General features: G+C 54.1%; 2 protein-coding genes across 4 annotated transcripts; both read left to right on the top strand.

Moving 5' to 3' along the window:
• The first annotated feature begins 617 nt into the window (after positions 1–617).
• Positions 618–8,002, top strand: DNAJC22 (DnaJ heat shock protein family (Hsp40) member C22). Of its 2 annotated transcripts, XM_042831090.1 has the most exons (4): positions 618–693; positions 1,552–2,326; positions 3,401–3,634; positions 7,916–8,002. In XM_042831090.1, the coding sequence occupies exons 2-3, from the start codon at positions 1,607–1,609 to the stop codon at positions 3,584–3,586; spliced, it is 906 nt and encodes a 301-aa protein (XP_042687024.1). In that variant the 5' UTR covers positions 618–693; positions 1,552–1,606; the 3' UTR covers positions 3,587–3,634; positions 7,916–8,002. The 2 variants fall into 2 exon arrangements, with proteins under 2 accessions (XP_042687024.1, XP_042687023.1); XM_042831089.1 differs by lacking the exon at positions 7,916–8,002 and having other exon boundaries at positions 3,401–3,657.
• A 138-nt stretch (positions 8,003–8,140) lies between these two features.
• SPATS2 (spermatogenesis associated serine rich 2) lies at positions 8,141–25,438 on the top strand. 2 transcript variants are annotated; one of them, XM_042831087.1, is made up of 12 exons: positions 8,141–8,223; positions 12,197–12,276; positions 12,532–12,640; positions 13,520–13,569; positions 14,720–14,978; positions 15,242–15,439; positions 16,267–16,402; positions 21,517–21,575; positions 22,127–22,236; positions 23,078–23,180; positions 23,559–23,767; positions 24,504–25,438. In XM_042831087.1, the coding sequence occupies exons 1-12, from the start codon at positions 8,199–8,201 to the stop codon at positions 24,774–24,776; spliced, it is 1,611 nt and encodes a 536-aa protein (XP_042687021.1). In that variant the 5' UTR covers positions 8,141–8,198; the 3' UTR covers positions 24,777–25,438. The 2 variants fall into 2 exon arrangements, with proteins under 2 accessions (XP_042687021.1, XP_042687022.1); XM_042831088.1 differs by lacking the exon at positions 8,141–8,223 and adding an exon at positions 8,247–10,067.
• The last annotated feature ends 8 nt before the right edge of the window (positions 25,439–25,446 follow it).

Here is a 25,446-nt window from a genome sequence, read left to right as displayed (position 1 = left end):
GGGGGGGCTGCTGTCAGCCCTGATGGGCAGCTGGGCAGAGGGGGGCTGCAGCATCTCCCCCTGCCCCATATTAGTGGGATCCCATAGGAGCCAGGTTCCAAGCATCCCTGCATCCTGCTGAGCTGCAGCCTTGGGGGAGAGGGGGAGTTGCCTATGGGGGGCTGAGCTGAGGAGGGGGTCACAAGGAGGGGATCACTGCCCCCTCCCCGCCCCCCTCCATCCCTTCTAGTCCCCACTTCTGGAGTGGCTGTGTCAACAGCACAGCCGGCCAGGGCCGTTAATAATGAATGAGACCAAATTGGAGGCCGGCAGCGGCTAAGCCGAGCAAACACAGGAGCGGTGGTTAGGGTGGGGGCTGCGGGGGGGAGCGGGCGGGGGGGTGGAAGCTGCTGGGAGGGCACAGCACCGGTAAGGGGCACAGCTCCAGCATTGTCTGCATGGCTGCATTTGGGGGGCATACGGCTGGAGGGGGCTGCCATGGGGCTGAGGGGAGAGGTCATCATGGGTCTGGGGGCTTTCACTCACAGTTGGGGGGGGTTCTTCCCATATTAGGGCTTTGTGATCCCACCCCACAAGCTTGCAGTGCTCTTGCCCTTTGCCTGGTGCTGTCACAGAGGCAAAGTCCGTGTCAGGAGGTGGGGGAGGAGGGGAAGAGAAGAGCTGCCTGTGAGCTCTGTGGGACTCTGTGCAGAGGTGGGTTGGGGGTGCTCAGGGGGTCCACAAAGCCGTGGGTGGATACACGTGGTGCTGGGAGGCTCGGGAGGGCCCCGGGTGCACAGATGTGGGTGGTCTTGGGTGGGCTCAGGGATCCTGGATAGGGATATGGGACTTGGGTGGTGGTGGATGAGTACTGAGCGGGTGCAAAATGGCTCTGGGTGGGGTAATGGGATGCCGAGATGGGTATAGAGGGGTCCTGACTGGGGGGCTATGGGACCTGGTGGCAGATCTGGGTGGGAACAAAATGGCTCTGGATGGGCTTGTGGGATCTCATATGGACACAGGGGGCCCTGCATGGGCATGCAGGGTACTGAGCAGTTGTGAAGCAGGTCTGAATGAGCACTGATGGTCCTGGGAGAGCATGAAACAGCACTGGGAGGGCACAATATAGCTCTGAGTAGGCTTGTGGTTTCTCCAGATGGGCACAGGGGGTCCTGAGTGGGGGGTATGGGACCTGGGAAATTGCCAAGCCCTGGGTGGGCACACAGGACTCTGAGTGGTGGGATCCATATGGGCACAGGGGTTCTGAGGGTGGGCATGAAACAGCATTGCGTGGGCACAAGATAGCTCTGGGTGGTCTTGTGGTGCCTCCAGATGGGCACAGGGGGTCCTGGGTGGGGGATATTGGACCTGGGTAGGGATGGCCAAGCTCTGGGTGGGCACATAAGACTCTGAGTGGTGGAATCCATATGGGCACGGGGGTTCAAGGGGTGGGCATGGAGCAACTCGGGGTGGGCTGGTACAGTCCTCGGTTAGCACGTGGGACACAGAGGGGTCCGTCACAGGAGGCACAGCTGTGCCCCACTGCCCCCAGCAATGCCTTCCCTCCCACAGGACGCCGGATGCCAGTGCCACACCAGTGCCACAGCTCAGCCGTGAGCCAACCAGCATGGCCAAGCGGCTACTGGTGGCCTACGGGCTGTGGGCGCTGGGGGGGCCACTGGGGCTGCATCACCTCTACCTGGGCCGGGACAGCCACGCTCTGCTCTGGATGCTGACACTGGGAGGCTTCGGTGCCGGCTGGCTCAGAGACCTCTGGCACCTCCACCATTGGGTGGCCGTGGCCAACAGCACCAACAGCCAGCGCAGGAGGGCTGTGCCAGCACTGAGCCCCATACTCCTGGCGGGGCAGGTGGTCGTGGGGACATATTTTGGACTGGTGGCCGCGTTGGCACTGCCTTGGGTGCCCCAACTGCTGGCCCAGCCGCTGGCTGTGGGGCTGGGTGTGCTCCTGACAGCCTCCGTGGGCGAACAGAGCCCCAAAGCACACCGCGTCCTTACAGCAGCCTTCCTCACCTCCCTCCTCTTCCAAGCCCAGCTGCTGGCCGTGCTGCCCTCCAGCATGGCTGCAGGCATGGCGGCACAGCGGCACCGCCGCTATCAGCATCCCGCCGGGCCTCCGTTGCGGCTCCGCGCCCGACTCTTCCGTCTGGGCATGGCCTACATGGCCTTCGCCGTCCCGGTGGGGTACAGCCTGCTGCACAGCACCGCCGGGGCTTTGGGGTGGGTGGGGACCATCCCCATGCGGTCCCTCCAAAGCCTGGCCTGGATGCTGGGGCTCAAAGCTGGGCCTGGAGGATGCACTGAGCGGCAGCTGTGGGCTTATCAGGTATGGGGCGCATTGAGACGTGGGGAGGAAGGGGGTTTGGTTGTAGAGGGGTTGCACGGGGTGTAGGCATTTTGGGGGTGTTGGGAACATCCAAACAATGTATCAGGACGGTATCTCTGATAAAGCAGATTTGATTTGCAACTGCAGTGGCGGGCGTCCTGCAAGCAGGAGAGCACGCAGAAAACAGCGTTGCATCTTTCATGCCCTATTACTCAGCGCTGATCTCTTTCTCCCCTGGTTCCTCGTTGGCTGAGTACTTTAGGATCACAATCTTCCCGACGCTCAACTAAACATACGGATACTGGATAAACATCCATTTTTGCTGGCTAAGCATACATCGCTAATTAGTTAAGTTCTCACATTTGCTCATTCAACACTTGGTCATTGTTTCTGGACATCTGCTCGTCCTTGCATAGAGGTAAACTTGGAAGCAGAATAGGGGAGTATCTTGATGCCTCCCTGTTGCATCCCAACCTACCAAGGTTGCCTACCCAAGGCAAACCAGCCTTGTGTAGAGGCCCTGTCTTCTTTAACATTTGTTAAGTCTGTTTTTCTTTTGCTGAGGGTCTCTTATCCAAACAGAACAGCCCTACAATATGCTTTCTAGTCCACAATACTATGCCTATACTATTTGGAACATTTAAAAACTATTGCAGTTTTGCAAGCAAGAATTAATCACGCAATTCAGCAACTAAATTTCTAAAGTATGTTACTAACGTAGATGGTATTTCTACTTTTTCACAAGTCACAAAATACAAATACATTGTGCTCTACTTCTTCAGATCAATTCCTCCTTTTTAATATCTAATGCAGGAACAACATTCCATTCCTACAGGGGCAAAAGCTGGGAGGAATGGGGTTTGGCTGCCCCTAGCCTGTTGAGGGTATACATATATATGTTGCATGTGGCTGATTTCGGGGTGTTTGGGGGACAAACACTGGGGGGAATGGGGTTTGCTTGCCCTTAACCTGTAGCAGGGTAGCACGGGGTGCACGTGGCTGATTTTGGAGTGTTTTGAGGCGGAGGGGGAGGCTGCCACCTCATCCCATCGTATCCCTTTTTGCCTCTTCCAGGTTCTCGGCATCCCGCCCGGCTCTGGCATTGAGGAGGTGCAGAGGAGCTACCGGGAGCTGGTGAAGGTTTGGCACCCCGACCACAACAGGCAGCGGGCTGAAGAGGCCGAGCAACGCTTTATTGAGCTGCAGGAAGCCTACGAGGCGCTGGGAGGACCCCGCAGGGCAGCAGCAGGAGGAGGCTGAGCCCGGCATGCAGAGAGCTGAGGCACTGATACGGGGTTGTAACCCGGGGTTTGTAACACGAGGTTTCTTTCCTTTCTTTGTTTCTTTGCTCAGCGCCATGCGGTGCTGGGGCCGGGGACGTGCACCGTGCAAAGCAATGCACGAGGTGTCGTGTAAACTGTTGCACGGGGATGGCTGCGACCAATGGATGGAGGCTCGTGCAAATCATTGCATAGGGATCCGTGCCGGTCGTTGCACGAAGATCTGTGCAAATGGCTGCGCTGGGGCTTGTGCAAACCGTTGCATTGGGCACCATGCAAACCACTGCACGCGGATCCGTGCGCAGCATCGCCTGAGGACCTCGCCTGGGGACCTCGTCCATCTCCGAGCCCCCCGGCTTCCAACAACCCACCCCGGTCCCAGCGGGATCGCTCAGGTGGAACCGCGCCTCGAACCCGCCTACATCCGCTCTCAGTCACCGCCTTTCTCACGCTCGGCTCTTTCCGGAGAGGATTCGGGTGTTTCCGCCACAGGGCGGTGGCTCTCGGCAGTTTCCGTCCACGTTCGGCCCCCGCTGCCCCGCCTTGCTCCGCCCCTCAGGGGGCGGTGAGGCGTGGCCTCTCCAGTACCGCACCCGATTGGCCCTGGGCAGCGATTAACCCCGCCCCTCCCCGAGCTGCGTCTGCGCACGTTACAGAACACAGCCCTGCCCTCTCATTGGCCTGAACCCCTCAGCCCGCCCCCCACCTCGCTCCAGACTGGCTGAAAACGCAAGGAGGCGGGCCTCGCCTCCCCCTCCTCCTCTCTCTCATTGGCGGCGATCTCCGGGAACAGCGTGACGCTATTGGCTTTCTCGCGGCATCCGCGGAACCGATTGGTTAGAGGGAGGCTGAGGGCTCCGACCGGGCCGCGGCCCCCGCCTCCTCTCCGCTGCATCCGCGGCGGCCTGAGGTGAGCTGAGGGGCGGGGGGGGGGAGAGGCCTGGAGGTGAGGGGGGCCCGAAGGGGTCTGGAGGGAGCAGGGCCTGAAAGATGAGGTGGTGGGGTGGGGGACACCGGGGGCTGATTTGGAAGGGAGAACAGTGAGAGGAGAGACCCCCGTAGGCCGCGGCGCGGGGAGGAGGGCTGTGGGGAACTGTTCTGTGAGGCCTCGGGTTGGGGGGAGGCTGGGCGTTATGGGCTCACGGGGCTTTGGGGTCTGGGGGGAGGTTGGCTGAAGACTCCATCGGGCACGAAGGGCCCGCGGAACGAGCCCAGGCTGCGGGTACGGCTGAGTCAGTGCTTCTCCTCCCCATCACACCGGGTTTGGAGCTTTGGCGTCTGTCTCTGTCGTTGTCGTGCCTCGTTAATGAGGGCTAATAGCAGTTAATGGCTTGTGGGGGGGTTGTGACTCCGCCAGCAGCCGAGTTGTGCTCAGCTCCAGCTGTCCCAAGCTTTTGGTTGTTGTGGTACCACATAAAGTTCTGTCCTTTTGGGCTTTTTAGCCCCACTGTGCTCCTAAGAGCCGTCCCATGAGCAGCACTTCCCGGTAGCGTTCCCTTAAAGGAGCATTTAAATGTTTTATGAAGCCTTCGGCAGAAGGTTCTGGTTGGATCCCGGATGAAGGAGCTCAGAGGTGACTGCGGGAGGATTTGTTGGTGCTGCGTTATTCTGGCAATTAAAATTTAGAGCTTGTTTTTAATTGCTGCCTCGGGCTGTGGCTGAGGTCAAAGGGAAAGCTGAGAGGGGATGGCAAGAAAAGCCTTCCCCTGCATGGAGCTTGGGGAGCTGCAGGAAGTCCTCACCACACAGCAGCGGGGCAGGGGAACGTTCTTTTTCTGTTTCCCATCACCTTTCTCCTTCCTTTTTCTCAGAAAGTTGTGCTTTTTTTTAGATGCTTTGGTTAAGAGCTCAACCCCAATCTAAAGGACAGTCGTACTCTGTGCCATAATTCTTGGCAGATCCCTGAGACCCTTGCACTCAGAAAGGTAGCAAATGAAGCCTGAAAGCAGCAGTGGTGCACACTGTTGCTGGGACAGATGCTTTTTTCTGGTCCCCCTGCATCCTGCTGAGGTTTTTGGAGTACTTCAAGCCGAGGGGTCCTGCTGTGAGAGAAGCAGAAGGAAGGTTCCCACCTTGAGGCATAGGTTGTGTCACTGTGTGAAGCATCAGGAATCCACCACTGTGTTTGGAGACTGGATGAGGGAAATGCTCCTGGAGGGAGAGCTGACCCGTTTTTCTGCAGCAGCCACCCATGGGGGCTTCACTGAGTGCAGGAGAACTGCTGTGAGGGGTTCTGCGGGCTCAGGGGGTGGCTGCAGGAGAGTTTCGTCAGCTGGAGGACGGAGCTTTACTTCCTCACACTGATAAGGGGACTCAGTGAGCCTGGGAAAGGTCCACGTTTGAGGAAAAGCTCGCACTGGGTGGGGGCAGAAAAGTGAAATGCTGAGAGGGGGCTGAGACCTCTGAGCTTGATGTGGGCTGCTGTAACATAGCAGACATCGGCGGGTTTCACCCTCAGAGGGTTTCTCAGCAAAAGCACCTTTGGTAGGATAACAAAAACCCCCAGGGCGCATTTCTCTCTGTCCGTCTTTCCCTTTAAACAGGGAGCTCTCAAGTTTGGAAAGTTCACTGAAATGCTCTGTCTAGACAGGGCAGGAATGGCCTGGAAAGAGAACACCACGGGCGGGGTGATCTGAAGTCATTTCTTTCTTGCTGTGCTGTCTGTAAAGCTGCGAATGACTTTTCCTTATTTGAAAGTGAGCCGGTCTGTGCTTAGCAAAAATGTACATTCCCGTTGTGGCTCGGGAAAGCCACGTGCCAGCTGGGATCAAGGAGGGTTCCATCGCTCTGTCTGCAGCACTGGGTTTCTGTGGGTTTTTTTTTTGTGCCCCCTCCATCCCATTCGGTATTTCATTTTAATGCTGCAGGTCGCTTTCTGTCTTGTTTTGTGTTGACTCTTTGCTGTTTCTGTAGATACGTGGATTTGAGCTGCTTGATCCCACCTTGGGGGTTGCTGGTGCTAATTTTGGAGGAATGTTTGCCATTAGTGGTTATTTTATTCCCCGCTCCGTTGCTTTTTCACTTTGTGCACAGGCAGCTCAGAGCTGGGCTTGCCAAAGGGTGGCTGGGAAGCTGCGGTGCGCTGCTTGTTTCTCTTCACGTGTTTTAATTACTGTTCATTTTCTACCTCTGAAGTGGGGAGAAGCTATTTGCTGGGTGATAACGTGCACTTGCTTCAGATACTTGGAGATCTCCCAGCAACTTTTCAGGCAGCTTTTTTTGCAGTGGTGTCCCCTCAGGTGCTTGCTTCTGAGGCTGCAGAGACCGCTTATAAACGTTCCTTGCTGAATTTGTTTGTAAGCAGTCACTCTTTGTATGTAAAAATCCATTCTTTTTCCCAGCTGACTTGGAGACAGCTGGAGGGAGTTCACCTGAAGTGCTCTGTGTGCTGCTCCGGGTTTGGTGCCTTTCTGTTCTCCCTTCTTATCCAAAAGTGCATTTATTTAAAGGCGTGGAATTATCAAGAAGTTTGGGTGCAGATCTGAAGGTGCCCAGGTCCCCGTGCACTGGGAAATGGAACCTGGGATGCATTTCACATCATTATCCCCATCCTTCCCTGCTCTCGTTTTGGGATTTCAGCTCCTCATACTGCAGCAGTGCTGCTGCATTCTTTGGGCTTCTAAACCATATCCTGGGAATGCCCCTACGGATAGTCCTCGTTGGGATGGGTGGGAGCTGAGCTGAGTATTCCTCAAGCAAGCAATCTGTGTGTTCCTCTGTGCGTTTTCAAGCCTGTGGTTTCACAAGGAACGCACAGAACCTCCCGGTTCCGTAATGCTTTGCCTTCAGCCTGCATTTGATAGATGGCATTGGCAGGTCGTGCCTTTTCTTCCTGGCTGCTCGGGCCGGATCCCCATTGTTCTGCATGCCGTGTCCAGTTGCTCTTTGTTTAACCTGGCACCGTCCCTCCCTCGAGAGCCAGAAGCATACGGAAAATCCTTACTGAGTGTCCCTGCTGTGTGCTGCTGGGATGCTGGCTGCTGAAACACCAGGGATCCTCGTTGCTCCCCATCCGCGTCCTTCGTTAGCAAACGTTTTATGGTGGCTGTAAACCCACCTGGTGTGGGGCTTAAATCACAGAGTGCCTTGAGCCTTTGGGATCCACAGTGAGGCCATGGGGCTCTCGTTGCCTTACGCTGTACGTTGCTTTCTGCTAGCTGTTCCAAAGCACCTTTAGGAAAATACAGATTTCACTCCTTAAAAACCAGCAGTAAGATGTGCTGACAAGCTGAGGGATGTGGGTACCCCTTGGGCTTGCTGGGCAGCAATTCCTGACTTCCTTTCTTTCTTTTTCCCCATTGTTATTTAGAACCTGAGACAACTGACACCGGCAGCCGCGTGACAAGGAGCAGCTTTCCCCAGGAAGAAGCCGTGCTGCTCTGTGGGGCTGTCAGCTGAATTCTGACAGCTCCAGACCCTGCTTGCCCTCTCTGCTGTGATTTTGCCATCCCAGACCAAACACCATCCACTCCCCTCCTCGACTGGAGGCTGTGTGTGAATCACAGCTGCACTGCTCAAGGGCTACGACTTCTTTTTCTCCCTCCCCTCCTCCCCCTTCTCGTATAGCTGCTCATCAGAGCAAACGCACCAAGATGTCTAAAAAGCAAAACCCAAAAGGTAAGATGCATGCGGATATGCTATAATCAAATGTCAATAAACAGCACGATTGATTCCAAAGTTATCAATTAGGAGAGGGGTTAATTGCTTCTGCTGTACTCCTCTCCAGGCTGCTGGCGACGCTTGACAGCTTCTTGTCACCATCTTGGTGACATCGTATAACCTGTTGGGTTTTGTGACATTTGTAGCAGCGTTTCAGTTGTCCAGCTGGACAGCTCTGATTCTGGACTTGCTGCATATATTAATACTGCCCCATTTTCACTGACAGAAAGTGGCAGAAAAGAAATATTTTCAGTAGTTCAGCAGCACCCATGCAGCACCTGTGCAGGTTCTCCCTTTTCTGCTGTTTCACATTGAAGACAAAGCTGTTCTTGCAGCAAGCAGCTCAGTGCAGAGAGCCCTTGTTTGCTGCACGTGAGACATTAATTCTAAAGTGTGGGGAGGGGGAGAGGTAGGGGTTATGAAGGTTATGGTTGTCTTTTTATTTGCACTGACTACTAATTAATAATTTAAGGCGAGAGCTTTGACAATCCGTGTCCTCTGCCTCGAGAGAAGCGCTTTTGTTCTCGGTAGATTTTTGCCTCTCGCAGCTCTGGCACAGAAATGGTGCCTACCTGAGCAGCACTGCTGTCCTTTGACATCCAGCTCCATGCGTGGTTCGAAGCAATTAGCAGCACTTATGGAAATTACTGTATAGGATAATTTTGGAGTTATTTTTAAAATGCTGCATCCGTGCTTTTGGAAGCCTCAACACAAGCCGTTAGGAAATTGTCTTCTCTCTGCTGCTGGAAATGGAGCCCAGCAATTGTTGTCAGCGACTGCGTGGGGAGAAAAGCAACAGGGTGGTGGGGAATAGAGGGAAGTCTGCAGGAGGCAGCAGGGAACCCTGCGGGGCTGGCATTGCTGGGTTTCTGAGGCCAGGAGGGCACCGGGGCTGTCAGCATTTGATGCTGCAGGCTGAAGCCCTGGTGTGCTCAGCAGATGTCATGCAGGCCCTGTGCAGGTAAGGAGTGTCTTCTCAGTTTCTCTGGAAGCCAAACAAAACCCCTTTGCTGTGTAACAAAGGAGCAGTGAGGAGTGCTGAGAGGTGAGAGGGTTGCTTTCAATAATGCAGCAGTTCTGAAAGCAAATCAGGAGCCCACCTGCTGCTGTTGCATGAGAGCGCTGCGGAACAAGGTGAGCGTCTGAGCTGCTCAGGAGGGTGTCGGTGAGATCTGGGAGGTGGGTATGGAGTTTGGGCATGGATGCAGTGCAGCCCTTGGGCTCTTCCTTCTCCATATACATCGAGGGGGCATCGCTGTTGGTGAAAAATTGCCCTGCGTGAACTTGGGGAGGGGAAAATGTCACAGGGAGCCTGCACAGGTGTGGTGTGGGGGGAAGTTCTGTTTTAATCTCATCCTTCATCTAACTGTGCCATTCAAGTGGAAGCTCTGCTGAATCCCAGCTCTGTGTAATGCTGCTTCCTCAGCCTTTGGCTGGGAGAGGGAATCCCAGAACTGCCAGAGTTGGAAGGGACACGTGCAGACCCTCAGTCCGACCCTGTGCTAAAGCAGGATGCACAAAAAAGCATCGGGAGGGCTTGGATCTCTCGGGGAAGGAGACCCCACGTCCCTGGGGGTCAGGTTTGGACTTAGAGCTGCAATGAATGCTTGGGCCATTCGGATCTATTTACAACAACAGCAGTAACATGGCATTTCTTGTCTAGACAAAGCCCCGAGGTGCAGCTGCCACCTCCTTGGGCTCCTCCTTGAAGCACAGTGACCACACCACAGGGTGTTAAAATAGTTCCTGCAGCAGCTGATGGAGGCACTGAGCCCCAGCTCTGGATTGGAGGCAGTGATGGGGTGAGTGCAGTTTGTGAGCCAGATGGACCCCCTCGTGCATCTTAATGTGCTCTGTGGGGAAGGAGGGGCTTAGAGGCACGTGTGGTGGTGGTGTCTGTGCTCCTGGATCATAGGGAAAGAGGGAGGATGCTGGAAAGTCCTGCAGGGGCCTTGATCTGTGCTGGTTTGTATCTCAGTGTTAATTTCTGCTCAGCGGGTAGCGATACACTCCTAGTTTTGTAAGCTAAATGATTTGTTTCTATGTTCAGTCCTGCAGTGGCAAACAGGAGTCAGGACGACCCAGAATGGGCAGGGCTGTCCTAGGCTGCTGGGTTCCTGATGTCCCAGGAAACAGAACGGGTGTTTCTTGGGCTGTTCTTGCACACCTTTCACGTAGGAGTGACTGATCAGTGGAGTTACAGGAGAAGGAAACTGAAGTGAGCAGGCAGTGTGGTGCTGGGCAGGGCAGATTCTTCTTGGCAGCTTTGGTGCTTCTGTTGCAGAGAAGCAATTTATGAAACAGTGCCAAAGCACAGAAGTAAATGATGTGGGATGAGTGATTTCTTGCCCCCTCCTTTTTCTGGGAGCTGCAGTTATGAGCACAGAAGCAATTAGGACCATGGTTCTGGAGTTACTGCATCGCATCCGCAGGGCAGCGCTGTGTGTTTTCATGCAACAGCATCCAAATGACACGGCGTTCCGTGCTGCCATGCACAGCCACAGCCCCACGAAGGTGTTCATTCCCCAAATCCTGAAGGCAGTGGCAGCAGCCAGACGTCTGCCCATGAGGATGGAGCATTTTAAATTCCATCCATTCCTGCAGATCCCCGCCACCGCCAGAGACCTGAGTGCCAGCAGCCCTTCTAATGATGCTCGGGAGCACTCCTGGGCAGCATCACATGAACACAGTGAAATCTCCATTGCATAATTTTTGCATGGTCAACGTTTTAGCTGCTGGGAGGACCGTGGCTGGAAGCTGGAGCTGTGGTGGGAGTGAGGTGCTGACAGCTCCGTCTGCAAGAGCTCCAGCACAGACACAGCTGTAGGAAGGGGTAGGATTGAGCGCTGCAGCGGGGAGCTGAGCTTCATCTTCCTTGGCACCTGGGTCCTCGGTGGTTGTTCTGCAGTGAGGGTTTTGAGAAAAGATCTCTAATTCTCACTCGGTGATGGGAATCTGAGAGCCATTTACAAGATGAAGGGCCGGGAAGTTGGGAGCTCAAACTTGCGTGAGCTTCAAAAACAGGAGACAATCTCACTCATGGGGCTGAAATGGGGAAGGACGGAGCGAGGGAAGAATTTAAGCGTTCATCTGTAGCCTAAATAAGAGCCTGACCTTTCCATCATGTTCACAATTCTGTCACTGCGTTTGGAGGCATCTCGGTTTAAATGCTACATCAATGTCTGGGAACCGCTGAAGTCAATGGTGTGTCTCAAAACTGCGTGTGAGTAATTTGGAGGAGGTGAGGGAAGGGACGTGAATCAGCAGCTCGGGGTGGTGGCCCACCAGAGCGGGCTGCTGGATGCATTTCCTTCCCCAAAATCCCAAATTTAGATGCTTGGGCCTTTGGCATGTGAGGTGATCCCAGGGCAGGGATGGCAGGGAGTGAATCTGTTGCTGGAGGCTGGCTCTGCTCTGGTGTCTATCTGGAAGATTAGCATTGCCCCGAGGATGGGAGCTGGTGGGAGCGTGAGCTGCTCAGTCTCCAGAGCCATTCATCAGTCTGGTTGCCTTCAGGTGGGGGAGGTTGGTAACGTGCTGCTGAGGGGATCATTAGCTCTTTGTTGCTGGGCTCACAGAGGGATTGACGCAGAAATGTGAGGGTGCAATCAGCCTGCTTTGGTAATGGTTTATGTCACACCAGCCCTGCTAGGGCTGTGTTTGCTTCTTTGTGGCTTGGTCTGCAACTGGCTTGAAGCAGAGCTGCAGCTGAAGCAGTTTCATTGGCTCCCTGTAACGTGGCGGGAGGAACAGAATCTGTCCTTTAATTAAAGTTGGGGCACTGTGTGCTTTGCTCTCAGCAGCTAATTGCCCTCTGTTTGGTAGAACTGCCCAGCAAGCACTGTAACCACTGGAGCTGACCATGCTCTCCAGATGTCTCCCAGCACCTGAACGTTCCAACTTGAGCTTCCCATCTCCTTTGTCTTCACAGATCCATCTGGATTCATTTTCGATGTGCAGTCCAACACTGTGATGGCCCAAGGAGGAACCTTTGAAAACATGAAGGAGAAGGTAAGTGCATCTCGGGGGAATTCAGCTTGCCATTTTAGTACTGCGTCTTTATCTGCTGTCAGAGGTTAAATATGCTTCTGTCTGAGAGCTAACTGTGCTTCTTTCAGGAGAAGAATTTTATTCAGGCTAAATCATTCTGGCATATGAAAGTTTGATAAGGAAGGGCATCGGTTAAGGTGTTCAAACTGCTTGCACAGGGCTGCAATGTGAGGTAGAGCAAATGCTTCACCCCTCGACCTCTTCTCTTCCCTCCAGATCAACGCAGTGCGTGCCATAGTCCCAAACAGGAGCAACAATGAAATTGTCCTCGTGCTCCAGCATTTTGACAACTGCGTGGACAAAACAGTGCAAGCATTTATGGAAGGTAACTGCAGTGGGCTTCTGGGCTCTGTCATAGAGTCATAGGATCATAGAATGGCCTGGGTTGAAAAGGACCACAGTGATCACGTATCACGTAGTTTCAACCCCCCCTGCTGCGTGCAGGGTCTCCAACCAGCAGACCAGGCTGCCCAGAGCCACATCCAGCCTGGCCTTGAATGCCTCCAGGGATGGGGCATCCACAGCCTCCCTGGGCAACCTGGGTGCATCACCACCCTCTGAGTAAAAAGCTTTCTCCTAATAACTAACCCCTGTCTCAGTTGAAAACCATTTCCTCTTGTCCTGTTGCTGTCCACCCATGTAAACACCCATTCCCCCTCCTGTTTATGTATACGAGCTCCCTTCAAGAACTGGAAGGCCACAGTGAAGTCTCCCTGGAGCCTTCTCCAGGTTAAACAAACCCAGTTCCCTCAACCGTTCTTCACAGGAGAGGTGCTCCAGCCCTCTGATCGTCTCAGTGGCCCTCCTCTAGTCACTCATACCTGCTGTGTTTGTGGGCCTTCAGGAGCTCCTGCAGCAGGGTCAGAGTGCAGCACATACCCCACATGGCAAGCAGCCTGTGGAGCTTCTCAGCTCACCCTCACATGTTGATGTTTGTCCAACTGGAGGTTAAGGCAGAGATAAGGACTTGATAACTCTTTAGGTAATGGGGGTTAGATACTCAATTACAGAAACTCTCACTCATGTGTACAAAGCAGGGAACGTCTTCAGCTTCATTTTTTCTGCTGTTTGTACTTTGAAACCCAGATGGGTTTTGAAATACTTTGAAGTGCTAACTGGATTTTGTGACCTCAGAGAAGGTGGCTCTTGCTGTTGGCACTGCATGTGTGCCATCCTCACTGCTCATCACTGCTTTTTATTTCAGGTAATGCCAGTGAAGTATTGAAGGAATGGACTGTGACAGGCAAAAAAAAGGTAACACTTCTGAATACACCTTGCAAATGCAGTTGTCTGTTTTTTTATTATTATTATTATTTCTTTGAGGATGAGGGAGAGCATAAATCGAGACTGCCTGCCGTTCTCTGCCTTCCTGGTAATTTTGATGAGATGAGAAGCCAGAGAGCAAACGTGTTCTGCACCGTTCTGTGCATGCACACTGCTGGCAGCAGAGCAGACTGCCAGAGATGATTGCTGTGTTACCAGGCGCCTCGCTGCTAAGAGCAGGGATTTTGCATGGGGCCTTCGTTGCAAGCTAACCCCTAACATCACGTCTGCACTCGGTTTCGTTGTCAGAGACATTGCGTTGGGCTGAAAAAAGCTTCTAGACTTACAGCCCTTGCAATAGCTTTTGTTTTGCTGACCCTCTGCAGGACTCCTAATCCACACACCCAGCCCCACGCTGAAGTAAATCTTTCTCAGGTCCGTTTGCTGCAGCAGAGCTCCGTAATTCACTGCTCAGATGGTTGTGCTGTTCCATTTTTCATCGGTAACCTTTGGAGCTGAACAGTTGCATTTAATGCTGAGCTCTGTGGAAATATTTCTGTGTCATGTAGGCTTCCCTGCCCAGCTCTGTGCTCAGACCTCTGCGAAACGGTTAAAGGAAGATTTGCAAAGTTTTCCAGAACTTGATATTATAATGTCCAAATCCACCAGGACAGGAAGAAAATCATAATTATTCAAAAGGACTCCTTTGAATACTTAAAAAGCACCAGGATAAAATAGAGAGGGGAGGAATGTGACCGAGGAGCCGTGTGCTGGGGATCGAGGGAATTGCTGTCAGAGCGAAGGCTAGGGCAGCACCCCGAGGGGAGTGGGGCAGCCCCCCACAGCCCCACTGCTTCCCACAGCCCTCATCCCATGCCCTGGGCTCGCTGGCACACCGTTGGAGGGGATAATGAGTTTGCTCGTTAATGCCTCTATATCTGTCCTCATTGTTGAATGAATCCCTCCTGCTGTTAACAGGATCAACAACAGGGCTGGCTGAAAAGGCATTTAATTCAGCTACTTTCAGGCGGTAAGCACAAGCTTAATTTTCCCTTCAGGAATTAAAGCTTAACGTTTTTATTTTTCTTTCTTTCTCTCTCTCTCTCTCTCTCTCTCTGTGGTGTGGATGCCTAATCCTCAGAACAAGAAGAAGAAAACCAAACCGAAACCGCAAGCCGAGGCGAACCCTGGCCCCACAGACCCCAGGAAATTGGTGTCCACTGAAGAGGAGCAGTCAGCAAACTCGGAGAAGGGGGGAATTAACGGTTTCCATGTCAACGGCTGTGCCCATGACACGGAGTCGGTGGACTCGCTCAGCGAAGGGCTGGATGCGCTTTCAATTGATGCCAGAGAGCTGGAGGATTGCGAGGCCTCTGTGCCAGACATGCCTGAGAGAACAGGTTAGTCCCCAGAAGAAGCGGCAGGAGGCTCCCGCTGGGTGTTTAAAAAGCAGAGGAGCTGCCTCTCGCCTTTTGTGTCCCTCCTTTGACCGGGGTCAGCTTTGAGAGCTGATTTGTTTGTATGGTCCTCCAGGAAAGGGCAGCTCACCCCAAGCTTTGATTTCTGCTTGTGGTCCTAAAGGGCTGGTGAGCGTTCTGCTGTCTTCTGTGTGTGTCATCGTCCCCTGTCCCCCCCTTCACACCAGTGTGCTTTGCTCTGGCAGTGCCTCAACTAGAGAATGGAATAGCAGACCTCGACACCAAATCTCTCACCATGCACCCTGCCCAGAGCCCTTCGTCTCTCAGACAGCGTCCTGATCAGCACAGCGCCAGCAGGTCTGGCTCCAGACCCACGGCCCCCACCTCCCTGCCTGCTGTGCGCCTGGACAACGTCGCCTTCTCACCTGCAAACAAGAAGCTGGGTAAGGCCCCCGGGTCTGCACCCTCCCTTGTGTCACGGCGGGTTGCCAGCAGCCAAATTCTCACCACCTCATCCGCTGCGTTGCTGACGGACAGCGCTGAGGCAGGCTGGACGTTGATTTTAATACAAGCTAACACACTTCTTATTATCTGGCCTCTAACTTGCACTCTGCTCCTCCTCTTCCCCGTGCACAGCAGGAATCTTGACAGCAGTTTAGATGTAGTGCCTGGAGCAGCAAACCCGTGTGAGAAGGCAGGGCGGGAGGCAGCCTCGCTGCATACGCTTAGCCCACTCTTCTCTGCTCCCTCGCAGAGCCTTTGGGTTCTTTCTCATCTGTTGTGCGAACGTGTCAAGAGGACAGTAGTTGGGACCAGCCCTGTTACAAGAAGTGACAGCCTCCTGTTACCCGTGGTTTTTTTCTCTTTCGTGTGCTTTCTCTTACGATAACAAGAGGGGACAGGAGGACCTGAGACAGCGGTGGTGAATGTGGTTGTCGTGCTTAGCTCAGTGAGGTGAGGCGGTGGCTGTGCCCCTAACCCAAAACAACTCAGATGCATTTGGTTACTGTTGTGAATTTGAAACTGTAGAGAGATGCCCCTGCTCACAGAATGAAGTCCTTCAAGCTCTGGGAGAGCTTTCCTTGGTGGAAAGCCTGCAGAACTTCTGCTGAACCGAGTGCCTCTGTAACGAGGGAGGGAAAGGAGGTATTAAAACCAAGCAGGACATAGTTTAAAAGTAAGAGGGAAAGCGTTCTCCTGATTTCCCCTGCTGGGAGGATTTAGCAGTGTGATTGACATGGCTGTTTAAGTTCTCTCTGTCTCTTGGTAGGTTCTAATATTGAAAAATCAGTGAAGGATCTCCAGCGCTGCACCGTCTCACTGGCTCGGTACCGGGTGGTGGTGAAAGAGGAAATGGATGCTTCCATTAAGAAGATGAAGCAGGTATTTGCTGAGCTGCAGAGTAGGTAAGTGAAATGTAGGAGCGGATCCAGATGTGTTGAGGATTAAGATCAATGAATTCAGAATAAAACTTCAGCTCTCCAGTCAGGCTAATGACAAGCTTGTGTTTGCCCCGCTGGCCGAGCACCGTTTGTCAGCGCTTGAGAGCTCAGCGTGTCGTCAGGAATTAAGCCCATGTCTGAAGGCCTGTGCTCTGCAATTTGTAGAGGCTTTTTGCAGGCAGCTGTGCAAAGCCTGCGTTGGAGCTCACTGCCCACATGCAGCAGGAGCTCCGTGCCCCATTCAGGGCTTTGTTGTCCATCCGGCTTCTTGGCAAACTTTGATTCTGTGTCTGCATGAGGCAGTTAACGCGGCCTTCCTGAAGTCCTGTTGAGCACAGAGGGTGGGAGGAACTCGCTGGGTAACGTGCTGCTAGCTGGGTGCTGGCGTTAGCTGTGCTGGGAGCAGAGAGTGCAGCAGTCTGTGTCTCTTCAAAACAAACATTTGTATTTGAAATCTGCAAATTTGGGTTGCATACAGCGTGGAAGAGCAGGCTCCTTCTGAAGGTACACACACACACACAGTAATGATCACACTGCAGAGCGCTGCTTCTCCGTTTTTAAGCCAAGCTTTGAATACAGTGCACAGTGTTCCCTCCAGGTGCACTCAGGTCTTTTTAATTACCATTTTCATTGCTTTGGGTAAGCACTTCACAGTGACATTCCCAAAGTCCTGACACCAGATGCACTCGATGCCTTGGCTGATTGGATCTGTTAGTGAGAAATTGTTCTTGGTTATACAAACACGAGTGCATTTGATAAAGAAGTGTAAGAAACTGCACAGAGAGTTCCCTGCTGATCTCATCGTCTCCGAACTCACTGAGGGTGCGCTCACTCCTCCTGCCCAGCTCTCTGATGATGTTCAGGAGCTCTGATCCCAGCACTGACCCTCGAGGGGCACCACACATCGCTGCTCTCCATCTGGACGCTGAGCCCTCGGCCACCGCTCTCTGGGTACAGAATCGTATCCAGCTGAGCAGTCTGCCCATCTTTCCAGTTTGGAGAGAAGGATTTTATGGCAGGCTCCGTCAAAGTCCAGATAGATGACTTCAGTGGCTCTTCCCTTGTCTGCTGACTCAGTTGCGCTGTCATTTTTACGATCAGGCAGGACCTGCCCTTGGTAAAGCTATGCTGCTCATCCCCTATCACCTCCCTCTCTTCCACGTGCCTTAGCATCGCTGCCAGGAGCATCTGCCCCATGATCTCCCCCAGCTCAGAGGTGAGGCTGACAATTCAGTGGTTCCCTGCCTCATCCTTTCCACCCTTCCTAGCAACGGGTGTGACATTGCTTTTCTTCCAGTCACCAGGGAATTCACCTTACCAAGGGTGCCTTGGTGGCTGCGTCAGCCAACTCCCTCAGTTCCTTTTGCCAGAAGTGAGTAATATTTGACAGGTAACAAACGCTGATATCGCACCGCAGGATTAAAGCAGATATTTGGCAGTCTTGCAGATCCGTGTCAGAAGTGATCTGCATCTGCAAACTGCGTGGCCTCCAAGGCAGGAGTGCATAGCGGCGGTGACACGGAGCTGGCTGTGCTCCGAAGCCTTTTAGCAAACCTTGTTGATCCATGTGACGCTTTCTCTTTGTGTGCCTGCTGGGGTTGAACTTTGCCACCAGGAAGTGCTCTCCTGAAGTGGAATGCTGCCCTGCATTTAAGTTCAGAGTGCTGAAAGTAGTGACAGGAGGTGTTTCTGGCTGACTTTTGACCTTAAAGAAGAGCGGACCCACATGGCTGGGGGTGTCTGTATGCCCTCAGCTGCATTCTTATTCTTTTTTATGCTCATGACCTCCTTGGCACAGAGCTCCCAGCTTTCCTCTCTTGGGTTGTTGCAGTGGTGGGAATTTACCCCGCCAATAGCTGAGGGTTCTGGAGGGGATTTTACCCCTCAGTAGCTGAGACATCTGTAGTCCTAACTTAGAGTATTACACCGTACTTTGTTAGTGGTTTTGTCCTACTGAATGGCAACTGGTGCTGCTTCAGTATCATCTCCATATAAAGTAGGGCTGATTGTTTTTTGTCGACCTCTCAGTGCATTTACAGTAAAATCTGTGAAATCCCATCCTCAGGATGGAAAATGTCACTGCTTTGGGTCTGTGTGAGCGCTGCTTTGCCCTTTGCCTCGCCGCTATCGGCTCCACACCTCTCACGTCATGTTCCCGAAGGTGAAAGAGCCTCATGTGGCCCTGGGCACAGGAGGATGTGTGGATCCGCCTGGCGTGGGGCCACCAGAGCCTCCCTTGGCAAATGCCACGCTCCGTTGGCCACGGCTCTGCAGAGTGCAGCCTGCTTTCCTTATCCCAAAAATGACGCAGTTGAGCTGAAACAAAAATCATACAGTCACATTTTCTTTTCTTCCCCCAGCTCCCTTTGCGACCCGGAGAATAATTAGTGTATTTTTAAAGCCTATGACACAAGTCAGGACCCAATAGCTAAATCCTCTTGCTGAATCATAGCTCCAACTGGCTTTCTACCAAAGGAAAACCTGATTTAAAGGCAGGTTTGTTCATCTGAGACAGGGCATTAGTAGCAAAGTGCAGACAGTTTTCGCTTGTGTGTCACAAACGTGCTTCAGGTGTCCTTTGAACCAGCAAGGCTTCCGCAGGTTTGGACCTTCATCTTCTCTCTCTTGGCAGCGTGCTGGTGCAGGCAGAAGTGAGGGTGAGGGGGCTCTAATGCTGCACCATGATCTCCAAAATCCATCCTGAGCGGAGGTGTCGATTCCTGCTCTGTAGGATTGGGAGGTGGTCGAGTAACTTGAATGAGGGAGTCCCAACAGCCCTGAATTCCCAGCATGTTTGTCTGTCTGTGCTGCAGAAAGCACCTGAGCCTTCGTGGGTGCAGAGGGGACGTTCAGCTTCAGTGCTTCCACGGGCACGGGGCTGTATTGAGGTTTGTCACTGCTGCAGCGTGGGGCTTAAAGGTGGCAGCTGCCCTGCAGGCAGCCCTCGGGACTGCTGCGCAGAGCCTGACCTCAAAGCTGGCATCGTGCTCATGCGTACAGCATCTTGCAGGGGCCGCTGGGCTGCAGGTATCTCTCCTGACAGCAGCTCACAACCAAGCGCTCAGAGCTGCTTCGGTCCTCAGCTGGTTTCAGTTCACCTCCTTCCCCTTTTTCTTCCTTCCAAAGCGTGCTTTGTCCAAGCTCAGTCTCTCAGATTTATGTGGTCTTGTCCCAGCACACAGCAGCCCAGGACTGAGCGCATTCCTGAGCGGATCTGGCAGCTGGAGGGCGGTGTGCTCAGCTATGGGAGGCTGCCGGGGTCTGATCGAGCTGCTCCTCACGCCAACATCAGGCACAGCAACATGACCTCTGTTCCTCAGCCAGCCCAACTGTAAAATTGGGTAAAGGACTCCAGCTGAGCTCCGCTGAGTAAATTAAATGACAAAGGGACGCGGGCTGTAATCTTTTGTCAAGGTTCCTGCTGGTTTGCTTGCAGGAGAAAGCCCCAAACAGCCCACATAAAGCTCATATAAAGCAGGCGTTGCTGCTGTCAGAGCCAGGGGTGTGTGTGTGTGTGTGTGTGCATTCAGGGAGGAGGTGATAGGGGTAGGTGCAGCACAGCTGGCTCAAGTTCATCAAGGCAGTGCTGTATCCGCATTGGGATCCTGCCTGCTTAGCTCCTCACAGAATATATGGGCATCTCTCTGTGGGATGGGCATCTCCCCACCCCCTGCCCCTTGCTCCACGCTGCTGAGCCACACGGGAGACAGCTGGAAGGAAGGTGAAGCCTTATTAGTGTCGCTTCTGACACACGCTGTTGTATTTGTGCAGTTGGGCCGCGACTGCCTGACCTGGCTCAGGCCCCCGCTGTGCTACGAGCAGAAACAATCCCTGCCCTGAAAAGGCAGATGGACAGAGAGCCGTAAATCAACAGAAGCTGCCAAATGTCAAAGCTGCTGTTCAGAGGGAGTTGTTCAAATTGATCCTGCTTCGGTCCTCTCTGGCACGCAGAGGAGTGGGAGAGGTGGTTGGAGTTTGCCTTTCAGATGCCCTATGGTTTACGAGAAGAAATATTCCTCCCTGTTTTCAAGCAGACTGTTCTCACTGAAAAGCCTGTGGCCTGAGTTGGAGGGCTGTTGTTACACTGTGTCTGCATGGAAAGCCTTGTAAAGCTAACAGGCAAAAGGAAGACTGGGCTTTTGTATTAGGAAAACAGAAGGGAAGCTCGTTGATAGGCAGGATGCTGAATGCACTTGAGCTGCTGGGGGAAGCACAGACTCAGGGCCGAGGACGTTGCAGGAGCAGCGTGGAAGCACAAAAGCATCTGCAGGAAGGGTCAATATGAGGGTCTGGGTTTGTTTCTGCAAGGAACAAAGCTGAAGCCAGCACCTGCCTCTGTGCTGTGAGTGTTTTCTCTCCTGCCATTGCAACCTGAGTCTCGGTGGGTAGTGGTACAACTCTGCTTGCACAGAGGCTGCAGCCACAATGCCTGGGGGAATTGTGGTCTCATGGCAACAGCCACGTTCAGAGCCTGCTGAGTCTCCTGTGGTGCACCTTGGGTGCTCTCAGGTGGCTGAAAAATCCTCAGGCTTCAAGAGATGGGTGCGTGGTGGGGGCTGTGCCCACTGCGTGCTCCCTCAGCCCTTCTGGATGTGCCCTGCCCTGAAGTGCTGCAGAACGCTAGAATCTGGGTTCCAGGGCTGGCAGACAGTTTGGTGCATTGGAATAAGCTAAGAGTGAAGCACTGCAATCAGGTGCCTTCACCGTGTTGCTCCTGAGAGGCTGCTGCCCACCCCCAGTGCTGTGGGTCCTGCTTGTGGCTTGAGCATTCTGAGCAACTCTGCAAGCATTGCACCATGGCTTTCCTCTGCAATAAAGCCCAGAGCAGTGCAGCTGCTGCTTCTCTCCCCTCACCTCTGACTTTATCAGAGCACGGTGACCACACACCCAGCAGGTTTTTAGAAATGCAGCGAGGTGCTGACTGAAGCTGTGGTGCCAGCAGAGCTCAGAACCAAGGCTCCTGCTGCCCTCTGTTGGTCCCTGCTCATGGCTGGCCTACCCAGAGACCCACTGTGCTTCTGCTGTGGGATTCTGTGGTCCCCTATGGTGTTAAATCCTTTCTCTGTGTTCTTCCCCAGCCTCATGGATCGCGAGGTGGCGTTGCTGGCTGAGATGGACAAAGTGAAGGCAGAAGCAAGTAAGGTTCCCTCCTCCCACTGAGCACCCAGCCTGTAGATCTGCAGGTGGTGCTGTGCTCTAGAGACAGCCCCATTGGAAGCAGATTTTTCTCCCTTGTTTCCTTTTCACTCTGTGTAGAGCACTGTGTATTTGGGAACAGACAAAACAGTACACCATGCATACTGGAACTGGATTTTGCAGTTTGAGGCCTTTGTTCTGTGCCTGCATGAGAGGGTGGGATGAGCTGTGCTCTCCTAAAGGCACCGCTGAACATTTTGGCGTTCCTGGGGAGCTGGCAAGGGTGCTCACAGCACCAACAGCACTGCACCCTGCAGCACCAACAGCACTGCACCCTGCAGCTCAGGGGATGTGGGAAGGCACTCAGCAGCTGAAACAGCACGTGGTGCCCGCTTCAAGCTCAGGTTCAGTCTGGAGACGTACACAGCTGCAGGAGGGTGATGCTGGGGCTGCAGTGCAGCTGGCGCAGCACTGACAGGGGGAACCTGCTGCTTACCAATGAGGGGCCAGGCTGGGGCTGCTCCAGCCTCAGAGCTGTGCTTTGTTCTGCAGTGGAGATCCTGATGAGCCGGCAGAAGAAGGCAGAGGCCCTGAAGAAGTTGACCGACGTGGCAGTGCGGATGTCAGAGGAGCAGCTGGTCGAGCTCCGAGCTGATATCAAGGTGAGCTTTTCGCTCCTGCTTTGTCTCACCCAAACCCTCTGCACGTTTTTGTAACCACCTGGGTTTCAGAAGAGCAAGTTTTGGTGCGGCGTCTTTTCCAAATTTGCTGCTGCTGCTCTCTGCAGCCGTGCAGGAGGGCACAAATTCATCCTGAATCTTAACTTTGGATACGTGGTTTGCAAAATACCAACAAATGATCATCCAAACGTTAACCCCTTGGTGCCTGCACTTCAACCTTTGACTGCTGTGCGTTGGCAGTGAGCTGGGAACGTGGCAACACCACAGCTTTGTCGTCAGCAGAGTGCTGAGAGCCTCCCATGGTGCAGGCTGACCTCTGCCTTTCCACCCAGCTCACAGAGCCTGCCCGCTGCGCAGAAGCTGCTTTTATATTCCATGAAACACTTTTATATGCCAGAAACCACCTCTGCTCTCTGGCACGCCGGCTCCTGCCTGCAAGAGGTCAGCACAAAGTTGTGTGAAGGATCAATTAAGCTCCAGCTTGAGAATCCAGCTGCTGGTGCTGCAGTTCAGGGCAGTTCCCAGCCCTTAGCAGGATTGGTGGTGCTGAGGAATTCTGCTTCTATCTACATCCTGAGCAGTGCTGGAGCCACCGTGGGACTGAAACAACCCGAGTGAAGCTGGTGGAAGTCTTGCAGAAACCTTTTCCTCATTTCTTGAGTCCTTGCAGCCGTCTGCCTTTTCAGCCAAGGCTTTTTTTTCCAGCAGCACCCGCCTCAGCTGTCTGTTACTAGCCCCAAACTGGACACTTCTGTCTCCATTCCTGTGCTCTGGTTGGGTGCAGGGATTGGAATTAACTTCGTGTGTTCTTTTTTCCTCGCAGCACTTTGTAAGCGAGCGCAAGTATGATGAGGAGCTGGGCAGAGTGGCACGGTTTACGTGTGACATCGACGTGTTGAAGAAGAGCATTGCTGCCTTTGGGCAAGGTGAGCAGGGAGGGCCGGGTGGCCGAGGCCTTGCCATCACAAAAACTCCCTGTGTTCTCCCCAGATGGGAAAGCAGCAGCCTGGGAGGGGGCTGTGCTGGGTGCTGTTTCTCCCGAGCAGTGGGGGAGGATTGGTCTTTGGGGTGCCCGTTCTTTGGCCATGGGGGCCGTTCTCCTTCCTTCTCTGGTCCCAAGCTTTCTCACAGTCCACAAAACCAAACCCAAATCTCACCAGGTCTGCTCTGCTATCCCTTCACGCCTTCAGCTCCAGCCGTGAGCTGCTCCAACAGTTCTGCCCCAGGATCCCAACAGAGGTTGAAGGGTGAGCAGTCAGGACCCCCCCACACACAGCGCACATTTTGGGGTCTTTCTTTTCCAGTTTCTCACCCGAAGAACAGCTACTCCACTCGCTCCCGCTGCAGCTCCGTCACAGCCGTGTCCCCAAGCAGTCCCAGCAACATCTCTGCTCCCTCCAGCCCCGCCTGTGCCTCTGCCATCAGCCTTACCACAGCGAGCAAGAAGCCCCCGTCCTCCATGGAGGCGGCCGTGGAGGGTGCAGGCAGCCACCCCCCCCAGCCCCACCGAGAGGTACGTGTGCCCTGGGGCTGGGAGGGCTGCCGCAGCCCCGCTTCTCTGCCTTTGCTTCTTGGGTGATTTTGGAGGGGTTTTGTTTTCCCGCCTTTCAGGGAGGTGTGATGGGCACGGGCTGTGAGCTCTGCATCACCTGGCAGCGTGGGGTTTTTGTTTTGCCAGCTCTCTGACGAGCAGGAGGGGCACGGGGTCTGGTGTAAACTGTGGGCTCTGCATCATGCGAGACCTCAGAGGTTTTGCTTTCTCTGAGGATGGGGTGAGTGTGAGAGCGCTCCATCTCCAGGCTCTGCCTCACTTTTCTGTTGGGGTTTCTGTATTCCAAACTCTCTGGGTAGTGAGAGGCACGGGGTTCATAGCCTGCAGGTTCTGCTTCACCTCAGATACTGGCATTTGTGATTTCCAAACTCTGGGGAGTGGTAGGAGGGCACACACTTCCCAAGCTCCGCTTCACATCAGGTTTGGGTGGTTTGGTTTTCCCACCTCTCTGGGGAGCAGTGAGGTGCCTCTGCCATCTGTTTCCCGTGAGCTTTTGGGTTTCCAAGTTCCCCGAGGAGCAGGAGAGGTCTGAGGGCGCGCAGCCTCTGGGTTCTGATTCGCACCGCGTTTGGGCTTTTTCTCTTCCCCGACTCGGAGGAGGAGCGTTGCGCGAAACGCGTCGCCTCGGCGCTGCGTCAGCGGGCGGCCGCAGCCCTCAGCGTGGGATCTGTTCCTCTCCTCTCTCTTTCTCTTCCAGGCTGCCCCAGGGAACAGGCGATCGGGACCACCGGCACCACCGGGCTCCCGGCCGCAGTCCCACGCCGCTCCTCCCCCGGCCAGGCGGTCCGGCGGCCCCCGGCACCGCGGCGGAGCAGCTCCGGCACTTGGCCGGCACCAGAGCAGCCCGGGCAGCCCCCACCAAGTGCAGCCCCCGGAGCCCGGAGCTGCGGCCGGAGCTGCTGCCACGCACAGCAAAGGGCTCCCGCAGCGCAAGCCCCGCGCCAGCCGCCAGGAGGGAGCCAGCTCCTGAGGTTTCCCCACTTCTGCCCTAAGGGGACGAGACTGTAGGAAGCTCCTAGCTAGAGATATTAACAAAGGAAAGTTTACACTTCTCAGTTCTTGTGCCATTATTATTTTTTTTTCTTTCCTTCTCTTTCTCTGACGTCTGCTTTGTGTTCTTCTCTCACCTACTGCACCTCCACCCGGGCTCGGGGCCCCTTTGCTGCTGTCACTGTTGCCTTTTTCTTTCCCCTCTAGAAAATCTCCATGGCTCTGATGTCACTGTAGGCAGAAGGGGCCCAAACGCAGCCCCCAGCCTCTCTGTCCCCACTCTGCCCTGACCCTGGGGTCTCACATTGAAGGAACGACCCCAGGACAGCCCAGCCCTCGTGCTGGCAACGAGGACAAGTGCTGCAAAATGGGAGCAGGGGGCAATTTGAAGGAGCCAGGAGGGGTTTGTGAGGGCTAAGCCCCCAGCGTTGTGCCAGCAGGACCCTGTGCACACTGCACAGCGTGTTCTTGTCTGGTTTATGTAGAGGGGAAAACTCTTTGTTCAATTCACCTCCCTCTCTGTCCAGACCCACCCTAAATTAAAGAGCAATATCAATTAGCAGAGCTAATCCTAGCTGCTACCAAGCGGTGATGGCCGTTACTTAGCATTGTCCGAATAAAAGGCGATGTTCGTGTTCGTTAGTACTGTC

The sequence above is a fragment of the Centrocercus urophasianus genome, unplaced genomic scaffold, assembly GCF_019232065.1.
Source record: "Centrocercus urophasianus isolate 14NV4802_14NV808 unplaced genomic scaffold, USGS_Curo_1.0 seq_346, whole genome shotgun sequence".
NCBI lineage: Eukaryota > Metazoa > Chordata > Aves > Galliformes > Phasianidae > Centrocercus > Centrocercus urophasianus.
The sequence above is the reverse complement of the archived record's forward strand: the minus strand, read 5'-3'. Positions and strand labels throughout refer to the sequence as shown.